Here is a 23,028-nt window from a genome sequence, read left to right as displayed (position 1 = left end):
CATGGCGTCCTTCCACCTTCCGTCCTGGGCCTTGACTCGTGCTCTCTGGGCAGCTGGCTTTGATTTTGCCTCTGCCCTGGCACACGCCCTACGGGGGTCAGACGAAAGCCCCCGGCCCCATCCCGAGGCAAAGACCCCCTGTGGGGCCGCTCTGGGTGCTGCATTCTATCAAGGTAAGTCTGGCAGTCCCAAGGTTAATCGGGTTCAAGTGCATTTTTCAAACATATGTAAACTGTTAAGTGTAACAGCACAGAGTAGACTGTCGATGAGGAAACACCAGGTTTTCTGTGTTGCTTCCTTCTCCTGGCTCTCACCCACGTGAGAGCATCTATGCACTTAGCCAGCCCATTATTTTGATGGAGGAACCCAAGGAAAAGAAAGGATAGTTTTCTTTCCCTAGAAATCAAGCCTGGTGGGCTTTGCAGAAGACGAAGTGTGTGATTGTAGCCCCTGAAACAGCAGCTGACACCTAGCCACCATGGTAACCACGCCGCAGCTTGCCAAGTCAGGAATCCTCACCTGCCTGAAGGTGACCTCACAATCAGCCCCCTTCCATAGAAAGGGCACGCATACCTCTGGTGTGTACCGGCACGTCTTCAGCCAAGTGCATGGGCTCAGATTCACACTGGGCTGTCTGACCGCAGATCCCAGCTCTGCCACGGCGCCCCAGGGGACTGCCATCCACCCCACGCCTGCCCCCCGAAGACATACCAAGAAGGTGAGCTGACAGAAGTGCAGAAGACTCAGGGGAAGACATGGGAAGGCTCTGCAGAAAGGGAAGGGACTTGCGTGCGGGGCTGGGGTGCTGGGTAAGAGGAAGGTAGTGTTGGTCAAGAATCCTCCCTCTTTTCTGTGAATGTGTAGAATGTAGATTTACTTATTTTCTACTTTGAAATCAGAAAAACAGCTTACTTTAGAAACTCCCAAATTACACTGCATTTCTATCCTACTTCGAGACGTGGGGAAGGTGGGAGACTAGAGCAGATGCTCCTGGATTCTTAGGAGGGTCTGCAAGATGGGCTTAACAGCAAGGGACAAGTGTGTGTCAGACTTGGAACATCTGCAGAAAAGCAACAGAAAGGCTTATTGTTACCAAATACCTTGTATCCTGCACACATACACACAATTGCTACTTTGTTACTGCTGTTTTTTTTCTCTTTGGAATCCCTGGCTCCTTTGAGGCCCAGGATGAGCAGACTGGAGAGCTTTGCTGTGGCCTATGAGTGAGGCCCTGAAGCCTTGGGTTGACAGGTTGGCGGGTTTCAGACTCTGCCGCTCATCTGAAAAGGTGAGATGTGGGGGCCAGTGGATTCTAGGTCCCCCGGGGGCATTAGAGGAAAGTGCGTTGCAGTCAGGATGCAGGAAACTCTGAGCAATCACTCCCCGATTGGGGTTGATTGGGTTAAGGCTTTCCAGAATGGTGTAAAACAGTTCTGAACCTTGTGAACTGCTGATGGAAGCCCGAGGAACTGAAAGAAATACAATAAACAGATTGCCTGTCATGTTGTTGGCTTTGTAGCAAATAGCTGTTTTCTCCTTGGGATTACGTGAACATTTGCTTTCCTTTGATTTCTGGTTGTTCTTTTCAATCTCTTTTGTTAGGGGAGATGCTTCAAACAGCTCCGGGGAAGCCCCCGCCTTTTGCCTTTGCAAGGATTGTGTTTAGAGTTTGGCGCAGCCTGCACACGTCACCTGTTAGCTGTTAGGACTCTAATTCTGTAAGCCATGACTTCATCTCCCTCAAGGAAGATAGACGGAATGCTTCCCTCCAACAGATATGGTTCAGTTCAAGATGTTTGGGGTGGGGGGCGGAGGGGAGGGGAGGAAGACTAAGCCTTTGGTCTCCGGATGAACTTGGAAAGGAGACCTGTCAAAGGTATTCACGTTCAGACAGCTGGTCTGTAGCTGAAAGGCTGCCAAATAATGCCATTATTCACAGCTGTGGGAATTTTGTCAAGCGGCCTTAAAGCAGTCGTGCTCTGTGAGCCTGGGGAATGGTGGGCCCAGGGCTGTCTGTGCAGCGCTCGCTGCTCGGATTAGAGAATAAGGTCTCTTTACTGGGCCCGGCCACTAGAGATGATGGATCTAGGGGCTCACTACTTGTCTGATTGGTCCTAGCCAGGAGTGGGAATAGGAGATATTGGGGTGTCTTGCAAGTTAGATCTTAAAAAAGATCTTTAAAATGAAAACGTAGCTCAAAAGCTGGCCAGTGTTGCTCACCATTTAACTTGGCCCCATGCAATGCTAATCATGGGGAACCTTACTGCACCTGCAGTCCTCTCCAGAGCCAAGCCCACGTGCTTGGCGTCCCAACCTGTTGTTGGTCTTTGGTAACAAAGCTGTTCCTGTTGCTGGCCAGGAATTCCTGGCTTGAGCCGGTGGAGAACCTGGTGAGGGGTCTGTTTCTTCTCTTCGTAACTGCTCTTGCCCAGTCTCCTCCTGTGGTTTCTTGCAGATTCCACTTGTTTTGGTTATAGCCCCCAGGGCCATGGCTCCTGAAAACTCCCTCCAAGGGAGGATCCAAGCAGTAAGCTCTGGAAATCGTGAACAGGACTTGCATTTGTAGGTGTGGTGCTTTCCCGATTCTTCTCTTTCCCAGAATCCTTTTCCCTTTAACCCAGGTGGTGAGGGGGGTAACAAAAAAACTTTTAAGAGCTGCATAAGTCCTTCCAAAATTCAAGATGAATCAGGTGCTGACAACCCTCCTTTGCGGGAAGGCATGGGTTCCATGCAAGCTGAGGCAGAGCTGAAGCCGGCTCTGATTCCCCAGGGCCATGGCCGGAATTGTGTACAGCCCTGAGCCTGGTCTTCCATGATCCTGCTGTGGCTGTCACTCACAAGGGTGAGGATCAGTTACAAGGAAGAGAAGTGAATGAGGAAGTTCCTTCGGGGACCTGTGCCCTGCCCCCGTTCCTCAAAGCCAGCACCTCTGCCCCTACAGAGTCAAGGGGATCTGTTCCAACCTGACAAGCAGCTGGCAGCCCTCTCCTGGCTAGGAAAGCCCTCTTGTGATGGCTGATGCCGAAACAGGCCGAGGACGAGAGGGTGGGCGCTCATGAAGACTTGGCCAGGGCTCAGTTAGTGCTCTGGCTTCCTGCCTTTGTTCGCTGTCAGTTGAGGCCTACATCTTTCGAGGCTGCTTAAACTGTCCCAGCTCTCTGTCAGCTGCCATGTACCCGGGGAACGGATGGGCATGGAACATGCTTCTCATCTCACCTCTGAGGTGCTTCGTCTCGCACGCACGTGTCCCTTGACAAAGGAGTTGCTATGGTAACTACCCTCTGGAAAACATGCAGGAGTAAACAAGATCAAGCTCTTGCTCAACTAGCTGCAGCATGAATCTGTGGCCTACTTAGTTGTCCCCACCTGACAACCCCTCCCCACAGGTGGAACTGAGGGCCCACCCTTGGGCGGTAGAGGGTGGGAGGGCCAGTCCTCTGGGCATGCGCAGATGGAAGGCGGGCTGGGTTTTGTGGGGGAGAGAAGAGCCATGAATTTTCTTGCTCCTTGGTGAGACAGGCAGAGGAATGAGACACCCCTCCCACACACACACACACACGCTAGCTCTTAGCAAGGAGCTGCAGTGCTCCTCATCCCACTGGACAGACCTGCCCCTCAGGGTCACTCCCACGTGGATCCAGGCTGAGTGAACAGTAGGTGAGCGCACCCCTTGAGATTCCCACGTGGAGTCACTCTGCCCATGGAGGTTTCAGCCACAGAGTAAGAGCCTGGGGGCTGGGCCAGTTGCGGGGAAGAAAAGTTCTTGGAAGCGAGGGAGAGCTGCTGGAGAATTGATCTCCAGATCCTTGAGCCGTGGGAGCTACTCACAGGCCACTGCTGTGCTTTATATCCTTGTGTCACAGGCTGCCTGTGTCCCACCCAAAGGAGCGGCCCAAGGCCACTAAGAGTTATGGTGACCCCTCCCCACCTCCCCAGTCTCCTCACATCATCACATCCTCACCTGCACACCCAGAAGTTAAAGGAGCAGTGCCTAAAATAAGACCTCAGGTCTCCCCATGGTGGTCACTGCCCTTCTCTTGGGAAGAGCCTTTCACTACCACTCCTGGTAGGAGGAAGAAATAAGCCATGTCCTCTTGCCTGAGAAACCATAATTTCACAGGGGTGGGCTTAGGGCACCATGGTGGGTCTCTGCCTAATGCAGGCCAGGTAAATCGTTCTTAGCACCTTATGGGGGAAAGATTGTAATCCACCAGACTCCTTCTGTACATTCTGGCCCTGCGGGTGCTGTTTGCCCCATGTTTCCCTGTGGCCCCAGAAACCAGGGCATGGTGAGGAGGTGCGGGGATAATGGGGACCAGGAGGAATGCCGGCTAAGGACTGCTCTGGTACCAGCTGTTCCTCTTTGAGCTTCTCGCTGCTTGGGTTCCCCCCAGAGACAGCTCTGGCCAGCTCTCCTTTCTTTACCCTAGAGTCTGTGCTTGCATCAGCTGAGGCTCCTATGGGAGCTTCCTCCCCAGTCACGGGCAGGACCAGAGTGTTGAGGGTGTGGTGCCTCCTTCAGGAGTGGAAGAGGAAGAAGCTCAAGCTTGGGCCCATTTCTTATCATGGCACGTGGGGCTTAGGGTCCCTTGGGCCTCCCGGGCCCCCTTTCCTGCTTGGCTGAGATAGGTCCATCTCTGCTGGGCGTTGGAGCCCACTGCCACCGTCATGTACAGGGAAGCCTCAGCTAAACTGGAAGGTGGGCCCTCTCCCCCACCATTTGCCCTCAGGCTGTGGTGGGAACAGCCCCGTTGAGATTAATGCTTAAGGGTGGGAAATGTGCTGGTTCTCATCAGGTCCTCATGGGACCTCACTGTAGTGATTCTCAAATGGGAAATTCAAGGTGAGATGCCTGAGAGCATCAAGTAGGTAGGGGTCTCATGGTGTCTCTGGGTGTGGGGGGATGTATCTTCAGTGACTCGATTACTGAGTTTCTGAGTTCCTGCCTTGGGTTCCAGGTGGAAACTTGTTCAGGCTGTGGCTAGTTTTCCACCGCTCCCAGGAGGAGAGTTTGTGTGAGGAGCCAGGCCTTTTTTCAGCATTTTATGCCCTAGTTACCGCCCTGGGTCCAGCAGCTAGCCCTCCTTCATGTGGACCATGGAATATCATAAAGTTTAAGCACAGGACCTGTTCCCCGCTTACTTTACAATGATCTGAGTTCTGACTTTGCTGGAGATCTCTAGTATTGATAACATAACTCAGAATACTAGAAATTCTTCAGTACCCAGAGGGGGTCCAGCCTGAGCCAGGGTCATAGGCAGGGCCGTGGCCTGGGCAGAATTGCAGACATGGGGGAGGGGAGTGTAAGATACGTTCCAGGACAGTCTGGGTTTAGAAAATGAGGAAGCGATGATGTTGACATCGTCCAAGAGAACTGTGCTGTGGAGGAGAAAAAAACTCTTGCCAAGGGCATTAGCGATTTCGGCCCATGTTGGGTGCAATGGAAGCACCATCGTCCTGTCCAGCGAGGGTCTGTCCTGAAAGATGGGCACATGAACCCAAGCACCAACGAGGGTCCGGGCTTCTAGCTGTCTAGGATATAAAATGTTTTACAGTGCTGGGGCGCCTGGGTGGCTCAGTCGGTTAAGCCTCTTCCTTCGGCTCAAGTCATGCTCCCAGGGTCCTGGGATTGAGTTGGCTCCCTGCTCAGTGGGGAGTTTGCTTCTCCCTCTGCCCCACCCCTGCTTGTGTGTGTGCTCTCGCTCGCTCTTTTTCTCTTTCAAAAAAATAAAATCTTAAAGTGCCAGTGTCAAGCATACACTATGCTGAAAGAGGAGCACTCTGATTGCACACCTAGATTTAATAGCACTTAGTGCACCACCACATTTACTCCGTGGAGTTGGTTGTGATTATTTGAGAGTAAATTGCAGGCGTCAAGCTCCTTCACCCCCAAGTACATACTCCTGTATCTCCTGTAGAGAACCGTGTTCTCTACAGAGTAGTGACATTATAGTCACTCCCAATAAGATCAATAATCCTTTAGTGTCTAATACCAGTCTGTGTTCAGATCTCCGTTTTGTCCAGAATGACGTGTATAGCTCTCTCTCATTCTTCTCTCTCTCTCTCTCTTTTTTTTTTTTTTGTAATCCGCATCCCATCAAGCATTGATAGGTTTGACACACTGCTTTTGGTTGTTAGGTCTCTACGGCCTCTTCTTCTGCATCCTGCCTCTTTTGGTTTATGTTCTTGGGATGTTGACTTGGTGGAGTCCCGTCCTACCCTTTTAGTTCTGAGTCTGAATGTGTAGGTGTTCAATGTTGAACCCCGACAGGACCCAGTACTCAGAAAGCAGAGCTCCCTCTAGAGCCACACAGCAGGGTGCCCGTTCTGGGGAACAGGGTCTCCTGTCCACTCCCCCACTTCTTACTGGGGTACCTTCAGCTGGTCCCTTCTCTCTCCACGTTTTCATATCCCAAACAAAGGGGACGGAGTGGAGGGGTCTCCTGGTCCCACTGAGCACATCTGCAACTAGCCGACTCAGCTCTAGGTGTGGCAGGGCAGAGTGCCTGCAGCTTCATGCCTTGGGGTAGCTGTTTCCTGAGGCCGCTGGCCGTGCCCAGGCCCATGAACGTGGGACCTGGGAGGACGCCTGAGGTCCCCTGACATTCTAACATGACCAATGCTCTCCCCCTCTGCTCCCCACAGCTGAGATTCTGGAACTGGCGGGCAATGCTGCAAGAGACAACAAGAAGGGACGGGTCACACCCCGGCACATCCTGCTGGCCGTGGCCAACGACGAGGAGCTGAATCAGGTATGGGTGCTTCTCTCCCTCCCCTGCCAGACGCTTGGGTGGGCAGTCCTTCTGCCCGAGAAACACAGGGAGGTTGGTGTTTGGCTGGCTGTCAGAGGTGTGCTCTGCATTTTGGACTACTAGCAGCTTCTCTGACCTCCCCCTCCCCCACGTGCCCCATGCCAGTTTTTCCTTGAGGCTTTATTTGGGGACAGGAGGGAATGGATCAAGGTATTTGGCTCTCCCTGTAAGAAAGGTAGTGAAGTTCCACTGGAGCAAGGGACTCTGAGGCCTTTCTCCCTTGTATAGTGAGCCTGGGTCCTGTCAGCATCCTTGGAGATGCCCTGGAGGAAGGAGTTCGATGGAGCAAAGCAAGAATGTGAATGGGGAGGGCAGACTTCTTGAAGGTCAGGGGCCTGGTGGACAGGCTAACCATCTGCTACTTTGATTTTCCTGCAAGCTGCTAAAAGGAGTCACCATAGCCAGCGGGGGAGTGTTACCAAACATCCACCCAGAGTTGCTAGCAAAGAAACGAGGATCCAAAGGGAAGTTGGAAGCCATCATCACACCACCCCCAGCCAAAAAGGCCAAGTCTCCATCCCAGAAGAAGCCCGTGTCTAAGAAAGCAGGAGGCAAGAAAGGGGCCCGGAAATCCAAGGTACACGATGGGGCAGGGCTGTGTGCGTTTGGTCAGGACAAGTGCATGCAGGTGAGGTCCAGAGTGGCTCCCTCCTGCTGAGGGCTTATCCAGGGACAAAGGAGGAACCTGCAGAGAGGCTAGCCCAGCTCCAGCAGCTAGAATCTGAGTAAAAACCCCGCATTCCTGCAGGCAAGGGGGATGTGGGGAGGAGGCCGGGGCAGATAGCCCTAGGCTGCAAGGACCCCATTCCTGGCCCGCAAGGGAGAGGCTCACACCTCTGCAGAGGGACCTGGGTATGCCAGAGCTTTCCTGTGCTGGGGCAGCTGCCATCGAGTCCTACCTAAAGGCACTGGCTGCCTCCTTGCCCCTGATGCTCTCAGAACTCTCACTGTGTTGCCATGCCTGCATGTCCTCCTCTGAGCATCTTTGAGGGAGGATGGTTCAGACAGTTCGCTCTTCAGAACGGTTGCCTTGTTAAGGAAGAAAACAGATGTGTTATTCAGATGCTCCTGCCAGACCCAGCTTGGCCCGAGATGAGGTCCCAGGTGCTGATGTTTTTGTGGCAAGTGAAGCGTTCTCAGGGTGGGACCTAACGTCTTCATGGGGGTGGGGGGGACAGACCAGTTAATCCCCAGCCCTGATCCTCACAGTGGAGGAGCCGCAGCCCACCCTCGGGAGGTCTGGGCGTGTGGGAGTTTGCACCCCCCTTGTCTCAGCATCAGCGGGAGGCCCCAAAGCACCTGAAACACATGTTCCATGTTTCTTCCTCCCTGGACCCGGCCTCTGGGCTTCTTGTCACGGCCTCTGGGGCCAACCAGCTAGTGACCGGGCAGTCAGAGCTCCTCCTTAACAAAATGGAATCTTAAGCTGTCCTGCTCTGCCCTGGGGCACCCCCTCAGGTGTGAGCCTTCTGGTCTCTAGCCAGAATAGGAGGAAATTTCCTCTGGCAGGTGACCTGCCTGTTTTGTGAAACCCTCAGTAGTAGTTCCTTGGAGAAGCCTTGAGGGTCAGATGCCATGTCGGCATGTTCTTCCCACCAGAACCCAAAGCCTTTGGCCTGATGAGATGGGGAGGACACCCACCAGGCCAGGGTGCAGGAGCACTGCCACTGTGCCCCTCTCCAGTCCACCCTCCCAGCATGTACCCTGCTCTGAGTGGGTCCACAGAGCAGGCCTCTGGCCCTCAACTTCTGTCTACACTGTTGCCCATCTTTGGTAGTTGAGGTGGACGTGGCTGTACTCTTTGTCCATGCTGGTGGGTATGAACAAATGCTTCCCCCAAAACACAAAAATCTGAATTTGTCTTGTCCGCAGGCCATCACCCTGACCCACCCCACCTAGCTGAGAATCAGGCCCAGCTCTCTGAGAGGGAAACATGTTACTGAAGAGCATCCTGGAAGCATTTTCCAGGCACTTATGCTCCACTCAACTCCCAAGTCCTAGGGGAGGCTCCTGGCCAGGCAGGAATGTCGCAGAATGCTCCATTACTCGTTTCTGCCGAGTATAGAATTAGCAGTTTGAACTGTTTCTGTCTCCCCTTTCAATATTCACATTTGCGGGGAGGAGCAGGATGACAGGGAAGGCAGGGGCAAAGCGCCTGTGTATGCCTTTCTAAACGTTAAAAGAGATGATGAAGATGCCAAGACCATCATCTCTGGATCACGGGCCCCGGGGAGCTGGCCGCCCACAGAGCAGGGCCCTTGGTGCTTGGCTTAGCGTTCCTCCAGCTATGGCCCGAGCGTGGCCTTTGTTCGTGCAGACCCACTGCTCGTTGACTTCAGAGCAGCCCCTCTAACTGTGTGCCCTGGGCAACCCTGGGCTGAACCCTGCTCCCATCACCCCGGTCTTCCCCTAGTAGTTACTGCCTGACGACGTTCTGGCCTTTCCACTTTACTAAACACTAGGAACGCTGTTTCTTTCTTTTTGGACTGGAAATGAAGGGTGTGTGTGTGTGTGTGTGTGTGTGTCTTTAGCTTTAGTAGCTATATTTGGAACTCACTGTTTCTAATAACCATATGCCAATAATCACTCAAACACTCAGCTTTCCCCTTGATTACAAAAGCAGGAAGTCTGTTATGGTGGTCTGTTTTTCTTCCACACAATAAAACACATTGTCTGCTTACTGTACCAGTATTTGGCTAACATTAAACCCTGGGGGAAGCTGAAATTGGAACCGTGAACAGCTAATTTTCAAAACATTTGTTTAATGTAAATTGTGGTGTCAGCTCCCAGAAACAGCAGAAAACCTGCATCTCTAGGTTTAAGTGGAATGTTCTGAAAATAACCTTTCCAGAGACATGCAGAGAAAGCTTTAGTAACATGCTAAAGCACTTGGAGGAAAAGAGAGTTGGTATTTTTCAAGTGTCAACACTTGAATTCCAAATCATAATTTTCCCCCCAATTCGATGTAATTGGGAGGTTTTGAAAGTCTCCAGTTGTGACAGCTGAATCAGCTGTCATGGATCCAGTGAGCGGAGGCCACAAAACCCACTGGGACTGGGAGTCCGGGGCCCTGATGGTACCATGGGACTCTTCCTGCCTGCCTGGGTGGCCTCAGGCAAGTCTGTGCCTCAGTTTACCCCCTCCCATAAAATGATGGCATCCATTCCAACCTCACATTTCAATGCCTGAATGTGTGCACCGTGTTTCTGACTAGGTAGCATGTGTAAGGGTGGGGATGGTTCAAAGGAGGATGCTATAAGAGCTCTCACCATAGGCCCCCACCACTTCGCCTCTCCAGAGCAGTCTCTGTAACGTTGATGTACCTTTCAGAAAGTCTATGCATGGAAAAGCGTAGAGATCTGTAAAGCTCTCCTCATTGTCCCTTCCTTTAAATATAAATACACGTAAAAGATGTTACCCCCCATTTTGGCAGGGTGGCGCAGTGGTGAGGGGTGCCGGCTTGCTGGGCTTTGTGTTCTAATTCAGCCATTTTCTGGCCGCGTGACCTTAGGAAGTGACTGAGTTTCTCTGGTGTCATGGTCTCCTCATCAGTGGAATGGAGCTCGAACATGGGGCTTGGGAGCCTGAGGAGAGAACGCCGTGGCATCCTTACAGTGGTGCCTGACGCACAGCTTTGCCGCTGCTCTTACTCCCTTGCTCTTCCGCAGCGCTCAGTAGAGAGCTGGCTCTGGAATATTCCATGGTGTGGTTCTAGTGCCCTAGACAGGAAGCACCACTCTCCTTACTAGGTCTCTGTGAACGGACTTGCTGTTGTTCTGAGCATTCCGACCAGATCGTATGTAGGTGTCTGTGCTCACGAGTCTGCAGGACAAAGTCCCCAAGGGGAACATGATTTCTGGTGACTGTTGCTCACCTAGAGAGCGTCTGAGCCCATTCAGAAATTTCAGACTCTGCCTCCTCCTCTTAATAGCGAACACCAAAGTTGTTGAAAGAAGATGCCTCCGTTGGATCGACAGTTACCGCCCCTGCACATGCTCCTCATTCCTCTTGCTCCTTAGGGTACGGCAGTGAATGCAGGCCCTTGCTGAGCTTTGGTCTAGTGAGGGGGTCAGAGCCCTTACAGGGGTGTGGGGAGGAGGATGCCGTGACAGAAACACCGCAGGGACACCAGAGGTGGCGTTACCCTCAGAGGCCATCGGGTGAGGCTTCTCTGGTCAGGTGGCACTGGAAGAGAGGCCTGTGAGAGGAGGGTATTGGGGGTTCAAGTGACTGACGGGAGAGCGCTTGTGGCAGAGGACCAGCCAGCCAGCCTGCCTGCCTCCTCCTAGAGAGCACCCGACAGGATTTGGATGTGAGGTTCCTGACGTTTCCATAACACGCACACCTCTGGCAGCTGGAGGGTCTAGGAACCCTTCTTAAGATTAGGTTTTCCAATGCTTAAAATCCTGAAGATTCGAAGGAAGCCATTTAGGCTTCAGTCTTCCAGGTTAAGACCCCTTGTCAGAAAGATCACTGAGAGCCATAGGATAATCTCTAAGAAGACTGTTTTTGCCAAAAATCTGGGTTAAGGGGCGCCTGGGTGGCTCAGTGGGTTAAGCCGCTGCCTTCAGCTCAGGTCATGATCTCAGGGTCCTGGGATCGAGTCCCACATCGGGCTCTCTGCTCAGCAAGAAGCCTGCTTCCCTCTCTCTCTGCCTGCCTCTCCGTCTACTTGTGATCTCTCTCTGTCAAATAAATAAATAAAATCTTAAAAAAAAAAAATCTGGGTTAAAAAATTCTCTCACCTGATTTGTTTCCTTTTTTTTTTTTTAAGTTTTTATTTTAATCCCAGTTGGTTAACATATGGCATTGTCGCAGTCTCAGGTGTACAGTATAGTGATTCAGTCTCACCTAGGACTTTTCCCAAACAAACTCGCAAAACCCCCAACTGCACTCCACCCCCATGTGGAAATCACCCCCTGAATCGTGAAGATAGGCTTGCTCCTCACTGCCTAGCAAGGAGCCCATGATGAGTTTAGGAGGACGCCCGTTTCTTTTTTGAGAAATTAAAATTTAAACTGAAAATTGAATGATGAATGTTTGGGAAAGGGATGCCAAAGAAAGACATTGGTTCTTGTGAGAAGAACCAATGCTGCTGTCCTTGCAAAATCTTACTGGTCTTTTAATGAGATTCCTAGCAGGTCAGACATCCGGGTACAAGAGCTCGGGCAGAGGTCATCTCAGGTTGGCGATTTCACATAAGGCTCTTTGCATACTCAGCCCTGCGTGTTCTTAAATAGGTCTCCCCCTGACTCTGATCGAATAGGTGTGTGCTGTTCAGAATGAAGCTGGGTGCAGGTATGATATGTGGGAGCTTGTGGATTTGTACAACAGTATGAAATTCCCCAAAGTCAATCCTTTTGGAGACTGACAAAGAGTCTTTGCTTGTTAGCTTTTCCCCCTCCTGCCAGGATCTGAAAAAAATCTACCACCTGCTGTCACCATTTCATAAAATGGTATTTGAATCCGAAAGGCTGGGCAGGGAAGTAATCCCAGCTTAGGGGAACAGTTACTGTGATTTGAATGTAGTGACTTCTCAGGAGGCATCTGAGTGTACCTCAGCTACCCTGTCGTGGGCTGGGATCTTCGCATGCAAGAGACTCAGCTTGTGTGCCAAGTAGCCAGACTGGAGAGAACTGGGAAGGAATGGCTTGTCTTATACAGACAGGTTTTGGCAGCTTTCTCTCGAGGCCACTGGTTTATCAGATCTCCCAGCTTAGACTCCATTTTCCCACAAGGAATCGAAGGGAGAGGGAAGTTAAGCAGCATGCTCTAGTAGTCAGTAGTAGAACCAAAAATCACATGCAGAATTTCAGAGCCCAGACTTCAGGCCCCTCATGTGTCCTGTGACCGCGGAACCTTTACTTGCCTTGGCAGAGCCCCCCTGTTCTGTAGGTGGAGGGCTGACAGCTCTCTGCTGGAGGCAAGTGGGGCCAACAGCTTACAAACATTTTTGTTTTAAATAACACATCCTGGACTCTCATTGAATATATTTGTGCATTCCTGATACATACTCTGCTTAAAATTTCCACCTCCTCTCCTCTCTAGCACTGTTTCCCAGTTTTATCCAGATATCTTTGACATACAGCACTACATATATTTAAGGTGTATGGCACAAGGACTTAGATCAGTTGTGAAGTGGTTACCACAGTAAATTCAAATCATTCATTATCTCGTGACTAGGAAAAAAAAAGTTCATTTCTCTTCATGATGAGAACTCTTAGGATTTGCTCTTAATAACTTTCAAATATACCATGCAGCATTATTAACTGTAGCTGGGAGCTGTGAATTACATCCCCTCTACTTCCTTATCTCAGAACTGAAAGCTTGTATCTATTTTTGTAGTATTTTTTTAAAGTATGGTTGACCTACAATGTTAGTTTCAGGGCATACAACATAGCAGTTTGTTTTCTCTGTATATCTCACGGCACCCAGTGCCAGTGTAGCTACCATCTGTTACCCTGCAACCTTACTATAATACCATGGATTTTATTCCCTGTGCTGGACCTTTATCCTTGTGCCTCACTCTATAACTAGAAGCCTAAACCTCCTACACCCCTTCACCCATTTTGCCCACCATGCCGCCCACCTCTCCTCTGGCAGCCTGATGTTCTCTGTATTTATGATTCAGTTTCTGCTTTTTGTTTTCGTCATCTCTTCAGAGTTTTAGATCGCACATGTAAGTGAAATCATACGGTATTTATCTTCTCTGACTTATTGCACTTAGCGTAATATCCTCTAAGTCCATCCATGTTGCATATGGTAAGATCTCATCCTTCTATAAGACTAATATTCCATCGTGTGTGCATGTGTATAATATATGCACATGCCACTTCTGTGTGTGTTCATCTCTTGATGGACACTTGGGTTTCTTCTCTGTCTTGGGTATTGTAAATAATACTGCAATAAACATGGAGGTGCATACATCTTTCCAAATTAGCGTTTTCCTTTTCTTTGGGTACATAACGAGTGATGGAATTACTGGATCATATGGTAACTATTTTTTATTAGCATATATGTATTATTTGCTTCAGGGGCACAGGTCTCTGAATCATCAGTCTTACACACTTCCCAGTACTCACCAAGCACATACCCTCCCCAGTGTCCCATCACCCAATCACCCTATCCCTCCCACCCACCCTGCCCTTCAGCAACTCTGTTTGTTTCCTGAGATTAAGAGTCTCTTATGATTTGTCTCCCTCCCCGGTCCCATCTTGTTTCATTTTTTTCCCTCCCTACCCCCCATGACCCCCTGCCCTGCCTCTCAAATTCCTCATATCAGAGAGATCATATGATAATTGGCTTTCTCTGATTGACTTATTTCGCTTAGCATACCCTCTAGTTCCATCCATGTCATTGCAAATGGCAAGCTTTCTTTTTTGATAGCTGCATAGTATTCCATTGTGTGTGTGTGTGTGTGTGTGTGTGTGTGTGTGTGTGTGTGTGTGTATGTGTGTATCACATCTTCTTTATCCATTCATCTGTTGATGGACATGGAGTTTCTTTCCATAGTTTGGCTATTGTGGACATTGCTGTTATAAGTATTCAGGTGCATGTGCCCCTTCAGATCACTACATTTGCACCTTTTTTTTTTTTTTTTTAAAGATTTTATGACAGAGTGGCAGGCAGAGGTGGAGAGAGAAGCACGCTCCCTGCCGAGCAAGGAGCCTGACGCGGGACTCGATCCCAGGACCCTGGGATCACGACCCGAGCTGAAGGCAGGGACTTAACTGACTGAGCCACCCAGGTGTCCCACTACATTTGTATCTTTAGGGTAAATATCCAGTAGTGCGATTGCTGGGTTGTAGGGTAGCTCTGTTTTCAACTTTTTGAGGAACCTCCATGCTGTTTTCCAGAGTGGCTGCACCAGCTTGCATTCCCACCAACAGTGAAGGAGGGTTCCCCTTTCTCCGCATCATCAACATCTGCCATTTCCTGACTTATTTTAACCATTCTGACTGGTGTGAGGTAGTATCTCACTGTGGTTTTGATTTGTATTTCCGTGATGCCGAGTGATGTGGAGCACTTTTTCATGTGTCTGTTTGCCATGTCTTCTTTGCAGAAATGTCTGCTCATTTGCAGAAATGTCTTCTGCCCATTTCTTGATTGGATTATTCTTTGGGTATTGAGTTTGATAAGTTCTTAATAGATTTTGGATACTAGCCCTTTATCTGATATGTTGTTTGTGAATATCTTTGCCCATTCTGTCAGTTGTCTTTTGGTTTTGTTGACTGTTTCCTTTGCTCTGCAAAAGCTTTTGATCTTGATGAAGTCCCAATAGTTCATTTTTGCCCTTGCATCCCTTGCCTTTGGTGATGTTTCTAGGAAGAAGTTGCTGCGGCTGAGGTTGAAGAGGTTGCTGCCTGTGTTCTCCTCAGGGATTTTAATGGATTCCTGTCTCACATTGAGGTCTTTTATCCATTTTGATTCTATTTTTGTGTGTGATGTAAGGAAATGGTTCAGTTTCATTCTTCTGCATGTGGCTGTCCAACTTTCCCAGTGTCAGTTGCTGAAGAGACCGTCTTTTTTCCATTGGACATTCTTTCCTGCTTTGTCAAAGATTGGTTGACCATAGAGTTGAGAGTCTATTTCTGGTCTCTCTATTCTGTTCCATTGATCTGTGTATCTGTTTTTGATTACAGCTTTGCAATAGAGGTTGAAGTCTGGAATTGTGATGCCACCAACTTTAGCTTTCTTTTTCAACATTCCTCTGGCTATTCGGGTTCTTCTCTGGTTCCATAGAAATTTTAGGATTATTTATTATATTGCTCTGAAAAAAATTGATGGTATTTTGATAGGGATTGCATTAAATGTGTAGATTGCTTTAGGTAGCACAGACATTTTCACAATATTTGTTCTTCCAATCCTTGAACATGGAACGTTTTTCCATTTCTTTGTGTCTTAATTTCTTTTGTGAGTATTTTATAGTTTCTGAGTACAGATTTTTTGCCTCTTTGGTTAGGTTTATTTCTAGGTATCTTATGGTTTTGGGTGCAATTGTAAATGGGATCAACTCCTTAATTTCTCTTTCTTCTGTCTTCCTGTTGGTGTATAGAAATGCAACTGATTTCTGAGCATTGATTTTATATCCTGACACTTAACTGAATTCTTGTGTGAGTTCTAGCAGTTTTGGAGTGGAGTCTTTTGGGTTTTCCACATAAACTATCATATCATCTGCAAAGAGTGAGGGTTTGACTTCTTCTTTGCCTATTCGGATACCTTTTATTTCTTTTTGTTGTCTGATTGCTGAGGCTAGGACTTCTAGTACTACGTTGAATAGCAGTGGTGTTAGTGGATAGCCCTAGTGTGTTCCTGACCTTAGGGGAAAAGCTCTCAGTTTTTCCCCATTGAGAATGATCTTCGCTGTGGCTTTTTCATAGATGGCTTTGATGGTATTGAGGTTTATACCCTCTATCCCTGCACTTTGAAGAGTTTTGATCAAGAAAGGATGCTGTACTTTGTCAAATTCTTTTTCATCACTGATTGAGAGTATCATATGGTTCTTGTTCTTTCTTTTATTAATGTATTGTATCACATTGATTGATTTGTGGAATGTTGAAACATCCTTGTAGCCCAGGAATAAATCCCACTTGATTGTGGTGAATAATCCTTTTAATGTACTGTTGGATCCTATTGGCTAGTTTTTTGGTGAGAATCCTTGCATCCGTGTTCATCAAGGATATTGGTCTGTACTTCTCCTTTTTGATGGGGTCTTTGTCTGGTTTTGGGATCAAGGTAATGCTGGCCTCCTAAAGTGAGTTTGGAAGTTTTCCTTCCATTTCTATTTTTTGGAACAGTTTCAGGAGAATAGGTATTAATTCTTCTTTAAATGTTTGGTAGAATTCCCCTGAGAAGCCGTCTGGCCCTGGGTTCTTGTTTGTTGGGAGATTTTTGATGACTGCTTCAATCTCCTTACTGGTTATGGGTCTGTTCAGGTTTTCTCTTTCTTCCTGGTTCAGTTTTGGTTGTTTTTTCTCTAGGAATGCATCCATTTCTTCCAGATTGTCAAATTTGCTGGTGTATAGTTGCTCATAATATGTTCTAATAATTGTATTTCTTTGGTATTGGTTGTGATCTCTCCTCTTTCATTCATGATTTTAATAATTTGGGTCCTTTCTCTTTTCTTTTTGGTAAGTCTGGCCAGGGGTTTATCCAGCTTATTAATTCTTTCCAAGAACCAGCTCATAGTTTCATTGATCTGTTCTACTGTTCTTTTGGTTTCTATTTCATTGATTTCTGCTCTGATCTTTATGATTTCTCTTCTCCTGCTGGGTTTAGGCTTTGTTTGCTGTTCTTCCTCTAACTCCTTTAGGTATAGGGTTAGGTTGTGTACTTGAGACCTTTCTTGTTTCTTGAGAACGTCTTGTGTAGCTATATACTTTTCTCTCAGGGCCGCCTTTGCTGTGTCCTAAAGATTTGAACAATTGTGTTTTCATTTTCATTTGTTTCTATGAATTTTTTTCAATTCTTCTTTAATTTCCTGGTAGGCCCATTCATTCTTGAGTTGGATGCTCTTTAGCCTCCATGTATTTTTCTTTCCATCTTTCCTCTTGTGGTTGAGTTCTAATTTCAAAACATTGTAATCTGAAAATATGCAGGGAATGATCCCACTCTTTTGGTACTGGTTGAGACCTGATTTGTGATCCAGGATGTGATCTCTTTTGGAGAATGTTCCATGTGCATTCGAGAAGAATGTGTATTCTGTTGCTTTGGGATGGAAGGTTCTAAATATATCTGTGATATCCTTCTTTTCCAGTGTGTCATTTAAAGCCTTTATTTCCTTGTTGATCTTTTGCTTAGATGATCTGTCCATTTCAGTGAGGGTGTGTTAAAGTTCCCTACTATAATTGTATTATTGTTGATGTGTTTCTTTGATTTTGTTATTAATTGATTTATATAATTGACTGCTCCCATGCTAGGGGATAGATATTTATAATTGTTATATCTTCTTGTTGGACAGATCCTTTAAGTATGATATAGTGTCCTTCCTCATCTCTTATTATAGTCTTTAGCTTAAAATCGAATGTAACTGATATAAGGATTGCCACCCCAGCTTTCTTTTGATGTCCGTTAGCATGGTAAATTTTTTTCTACCCCCTCACTTTAAATCTGGAGATGTCCTTGGGTCTAAAATGAGTTTCTTGAGACAGCATATTGGTGGGTCTTGTGTTTTTAATCCATTCTGATACACTGTGTCTTTTGATTGGGGCATTTAGCCCACTTACATTCAGGGTAACTATTGAAAGGTATGAATTTAGTGCCATTGTATTGCCTATAAAGTGACTGTTACTGTATATTGTCTCTGTTCCTTTCTGATCTGTTACTTTTAGGCTTTCTCTTTGCTTAGAGGACCCCCATTCAATATTTCCTGTAGGGATGGTTTGGTGTTTGCAAATTCTTTTAATTTTTGTTTGTTCTGGAAGCTTTTTATCTCTCCTTCCATTTTCAATGAAAGCCTAGCTGAGTGTAGTATTCTTGACTGCATATTTTTCTTGTTTAGTGCTCTGAATATATCATGCCAGTCCTTTCTGGCCTGCCAGGTCTCTGTGGATAAGTCTGCTGCCAATCTAGTATTTCTACCATTGTATGTTATAGACCTCTTGTCCCAAGCAGCTTTCAGGATTTTCTCTTTTTCCCTAAGATTGTAAGTGTTATTATTAGATGATGAAGTGTGGACCTATTTTTATTGATTTTGAGGGGGAGTTCTCTCTGCCTACTGGATTTTGATGCTTGTTCCCTTTGCCATATTAGGGAAATTCTCTATTATAATTTGCTGCAATATACCTAATGCCCTTCTCTCTTCTGACCATTTTTTAATCAAGAAATTTTTCCTTTTGCTATTGAGTTGTATGAGTTGTATGAGTTCTTTATATATTTTAGATATTAACCCCTTATCAGCTATAGATCATCTTTGCCTTATGATCGGGTTGTGTCCTGGTAAACCCACTGTAAGTTGAAAATATTATTAAGTTGAAAACAACATTTAATACACCTAACCTACCAAACATCATAGCTTAGCCTAGCCTACTGTAAATGTGCTGAGAACACTAATTTGCTTACTGTTGGACAAAATCATCGCACACAAAGCCATTTCACCTATTTTGTAAGAAAGTGTGGAATATTTCAAGTAATTTATTGAATACTGTGCTGAAAGTGAAAAACAGAATGATTCTGTGGGTACAGAATGGTTTTATATTAGTCATTCATCCTCATGGTTGTGTGGCTGACTGGGCACTGTGACTAGCTCTTGCTGCCTAGCATCACTAGAGAGTATAGTACCACACTGTGCTATCCTAGGGAAAAAAAAATCAAAATTTAAACTCAAAGTATGGTTTCTGTGATGTGTGTGTAGCTTTTGCACCATTGGAAAGCTGAAAAATTCAAAGTCAAATCATTGGATGTCAGGGACTGTCTGTATATGATTTGCAAGTTTCTCTAAAGGTTGACTTTTCATTTTGTTGATGGTTCCTTTGCTCTGCAGAATTTTTTTCAGTTTGGTGTAGTCCCACTGTTTATTTTACTTTTGTTGCCTTTTTGTGATACCATATCCAAAAAATCATTATCAAGACCATTAACAAGGTCCATCTGTTTCCTAGGAGTTTCTGGGTTCAGGACTTACATTCATATGTGTAATCCCATTTTAAGTTAATTTTTGTATACGACGTAAAATGTTGGTACAGTTTTATTCATTTGCATATGGCTGTCCCATTTTCCCAACACCATTTAATTAAAGAGACTGTTCTTTCCCCATTGTATATTCTTAGCTCTTTTGTCAGGAATTGATAATATATATATGGGTTCATTTCTGGGCTCTCTATTCTGTTCCATTGGTCTATGTATCTGTTTTCATGTTGATACCTTACTGTTTGGATTATTATATCTTTGTAATATAATTTGAAATCAGGGAGCATGATGCGTTCTCCTTCATTTTTTGCCATTGCTTTGGCTTTCAGAATCTCTTGTGATGTCATATAAATCTTAGGAGTGTTCTGTTTCCTTGAGAAATGCCATTGGAATTTTAATAGAGATTATATTGAATCTTTAGATTGCTTTGGTTGGTCTGGACATTTTTACAATTTTAATCTTTCCAATCCATGAGCAAAGGAGCTCTCTCCATTTATTTGTGTCTTCTTTAGTTTCTTTCATTAATGTATTATAGTTTTAAGTGTATAATTTATAGTTTTCAATGTGTAGTTTTTTGCCTTTTTGGTTAAATTCCTAAGCATTTTATTTCTTTGATGCCATTGTAGATGGGATTTTCTTAATTTCTCTCTTACAACTTGCTATTAGCATATACAAATGCAACAGATTTCTATATATTAATCTGATGTCCAGCAATTTTATTGAATTCATTTATTCTAACAGGTTTTTGGAGGAGTCTTTAGGGTTTTGTATATATAATATCATGCTGTTTGCAAATAGTGACAGCTTTACTTCCCTTCTGATTTTGATGCCTTTTATTTCTTTTTCTTGCCTAATTGCTCTGGCTAGGACTTCTAATACTATATTGAATAAAAGTGGCAAGAATTTTAGGTATTGTTGTGTCGTTCATGATCTTAGAGGAAACACTTTGAACTTTTTACTAATGAGTATGATGTTAGCTTTTGGGTTGACATTTATGGCCTTTATTATGTTTAGTTATGTTCCTTCTATACCCAGTTTTTGAGAGCTTTTTATCATAAATGGATGTTGAATTTTGTCATATGCTTTTTCTGCATTTGTTGGAGAGATCATATGCTTTTTATCTTTCATCTGTTAATATAGTGTATCACTCTGATGGTTATTAAACTACCCTTACATCCCCAGAATAAATCCCACCTGATCATGGTATATGATCCTTTTATTGTATTGTTGAATTCAATTTGTGAGGCTGATTTATAACAACCTATTCAGTTTGTTTCAAGTTGATAGTGCAAGTTTGAACACATTCTAAAACTCTGCGTTTTTACCCTCCCTTCATGTTGTTGGTGTCACACTTTGTCTTTTAATCTCATGTGTCCGTTAATTAGTTATTGTACTAATTTTTATTCCACCTTTGTCTTTTAACCTTCATATTAGCTTTATAAGGGATTAAGTCACTACCTTTAGTATACACTTATCTTTACTAGTGAGAGTTACATTTTCATATGTTTTCCTATTACTAAATAGCACTCTTTCTTTTTAGCATAAACAAGTCCCTTTAACATTTCTAGTATGGCCAGTTTAGAAGCCTTTGGCTTTTTGTGTGTCTGGAAAAATGTTTCTCTCTCAATTTCAAAGAACACTTTTGCCAGATAGAATATTCTTGGTTGGAAGTTTTTTTACTTTCAGTACTTCGAATATATTGTGCCACTCTCTTATGGCCTGCCAATTTTTGCTGAAAAATCTGCTGATAGTCTAATGGGAGATCCCTTGTACTTAACAAGTTGTTTTTCTCTTGCCGCTTTTAAGATTCTCTCCTTTTCTTTAATTTTTGACATTTTAATTATAATGTGTCTTGCCGTGGCTCTCTTTAGGTTCATCTTTTTTGGATCTCTGTGGGTTTCCTGTCAGGATTTACTGATTTTTTATGGCTGAATGTTTCCACAGTTCTTTATCCATTCATCTGACTGTGGACATATAGATTGTTTCTTTGTGTTGGCTGTCATAAATAAGGCTGCTGGGATCATGAGGTGCAGTTACCTCTTTGACATAGTGCTTTTTGTTTCCTTTGGTTATATTCCTAGAAGTGGAACTGCTGGATCATTTGGATTCTACTTTTTTAAATGTTTGAGGAAGCTTCATACTGTTTTTCATAGTGGTCGTACCAGTTTACAGTGTGGGCATCAGCTTTAATGGAGGAGGCCATGAGCAAATGAGCCATTGCTGAAAATCTCCAGTATTAAACAACACAGGCTAAGCCTTATAGCTTGGCTTCATAGGCAGCTGCTGACTTGTACCAGGGGCACAGGGAAGCTGTCGCAGCCCCTTCCTCCCAATACAACCAGCTCCATTTGTTGAATGCTTGAAATTCTGTTAGTTAAGGCTATTCTACCTTTAAAAAAAAGTCGAAGTGTTTTTGGGCATAAGCACTAAATCGTTAGCTACTTAAAAACTGCATCCCAATCCCAAGCATTTATTGAGCACCTCCTGTATGCATGGTATTCACTGGGTAGAGCAGTGATTCTCAAACTTTTTTGCTTGCCTACCTCATAAGAATTTTGAAAATCTTTGTATCTCACACATTTAGAATTTGTATAAAAATTATTTCATCACTCATTTAAATGTATCCAAAGAAATCGAAACACTGCATTGATTTGGAATACTGTCATCATTTAAAAAAAAATGTAGACAAGCTCTTTTTTAACAAGTAGAAAATTTATATCACTTTTCTCCCTGAGCCTGTATGTCCCTTTCACTTGTCCCACAAAATTTTATCCTAATGCCACACATTTAATGCTGGTGGTGATATTGTATTGATCTTCTCAACAAAAATAATGTATATAAATTTAAATATTCTTGGAAAAAATTTCTTGTGATCATAAAAGGACTAAATGTTACGGGTTTTACAGGATTAGACAGTTATCACACTTATTAACATACAGTTGATCAAACCAATAAATATTTTACAAATTTAATAACTATTAAGGAGAAAATATTCATGGAACTGTATCTATGGATACTGTGTCTTGGGAACTGTATCCCATCTGTGGGATAGATGGAGATCGAGATAGCAATTTTTTACAATTAACTCAAGTTCATAAGATAGTGACTTACTGTTAAAACGAAGCAGTGTTCAGCATCCCATATTTGTAAATTTACAGGCATAAGTACTGGGAACGTCTTGTTCACCAAAAGTAAGAGGAAACGGAAAGGATTCTGTTAAAGCAACATCACTCAGTCCTCTGAGCTCTTAAGTGCCAACAGCCACCTAGTAATCTGTCATCAATTTGTTTTAATACATGTTTTATTTTACAGTTGTTTTAGATTGACAGAAAAGTTACGGAGACAGTACAGAGAGTTCCTCAATACCCCTCACCACGCTCCGCCGTTGTAACATCTTCCATTGCCCCGGTACACTGGTCACAACTAAGAAACTGGCCATGGTCCATAACTGTGCGGTCCATTGTCCTTTTCTTTAATGGTCTCTCAGCTGTTCAGTTTGGTATTTCTCCCATTTTGGTGAAAGCACAGAATTAGAAACATCTGAGTAGTGAAAGCATTTGTCATCCAGCCTTTCCCTTTCTTGTTTCCTGGA

At 45.3% G+C, this 23,028-nt stretch overlaps 1 protein-coding gene across 5 annotated transcripts in view; it reads left to right on the top strand.

Moving 5' to 3' along the window:
- LOC125099795 (core histone macro-H2A.1) overlaps positions 1–23,028 on the top strand; it is a 73,058-nt gene that overhangs the window by 24,363 nt on the left and 25,667 nt on the right. For all 5 annotated transcript variants that reach the window (XM_047729237.1, XM_047729238.1, XM_047729234.1 and 2 more), the window contains exons 3-4: positions 6,646–6,752; positions 7,192–7,389. In XM_047729237.1, coding sequence (XP_047585193.1) covers positions 6,646–6,752; positions 7,192–7,389 — 305 coding nt within the window. The remainder of the gene's footprint in view (positions 1–6,645; positions 6,753–7,191; positions 7,390–23,028) is intronic.

This window comes from Lutra lutra, chromosome 5 (assembly GCF_902655055.1).
Source record: "Lutra lutra chromosome 5, mLutLut1.2, whole genome shotgun sequence".
NCBI classification, from domain to species: Eukaryota; Metazoa; Chordata; class Mammalia; order Carnivora; family Mustelidae; genus Lutra; species Lutra lutra.
Note: the sequence above shows the minus strand (reverse complement) of the source record. Positions and strands in the feature narration are given on the sequence as shown.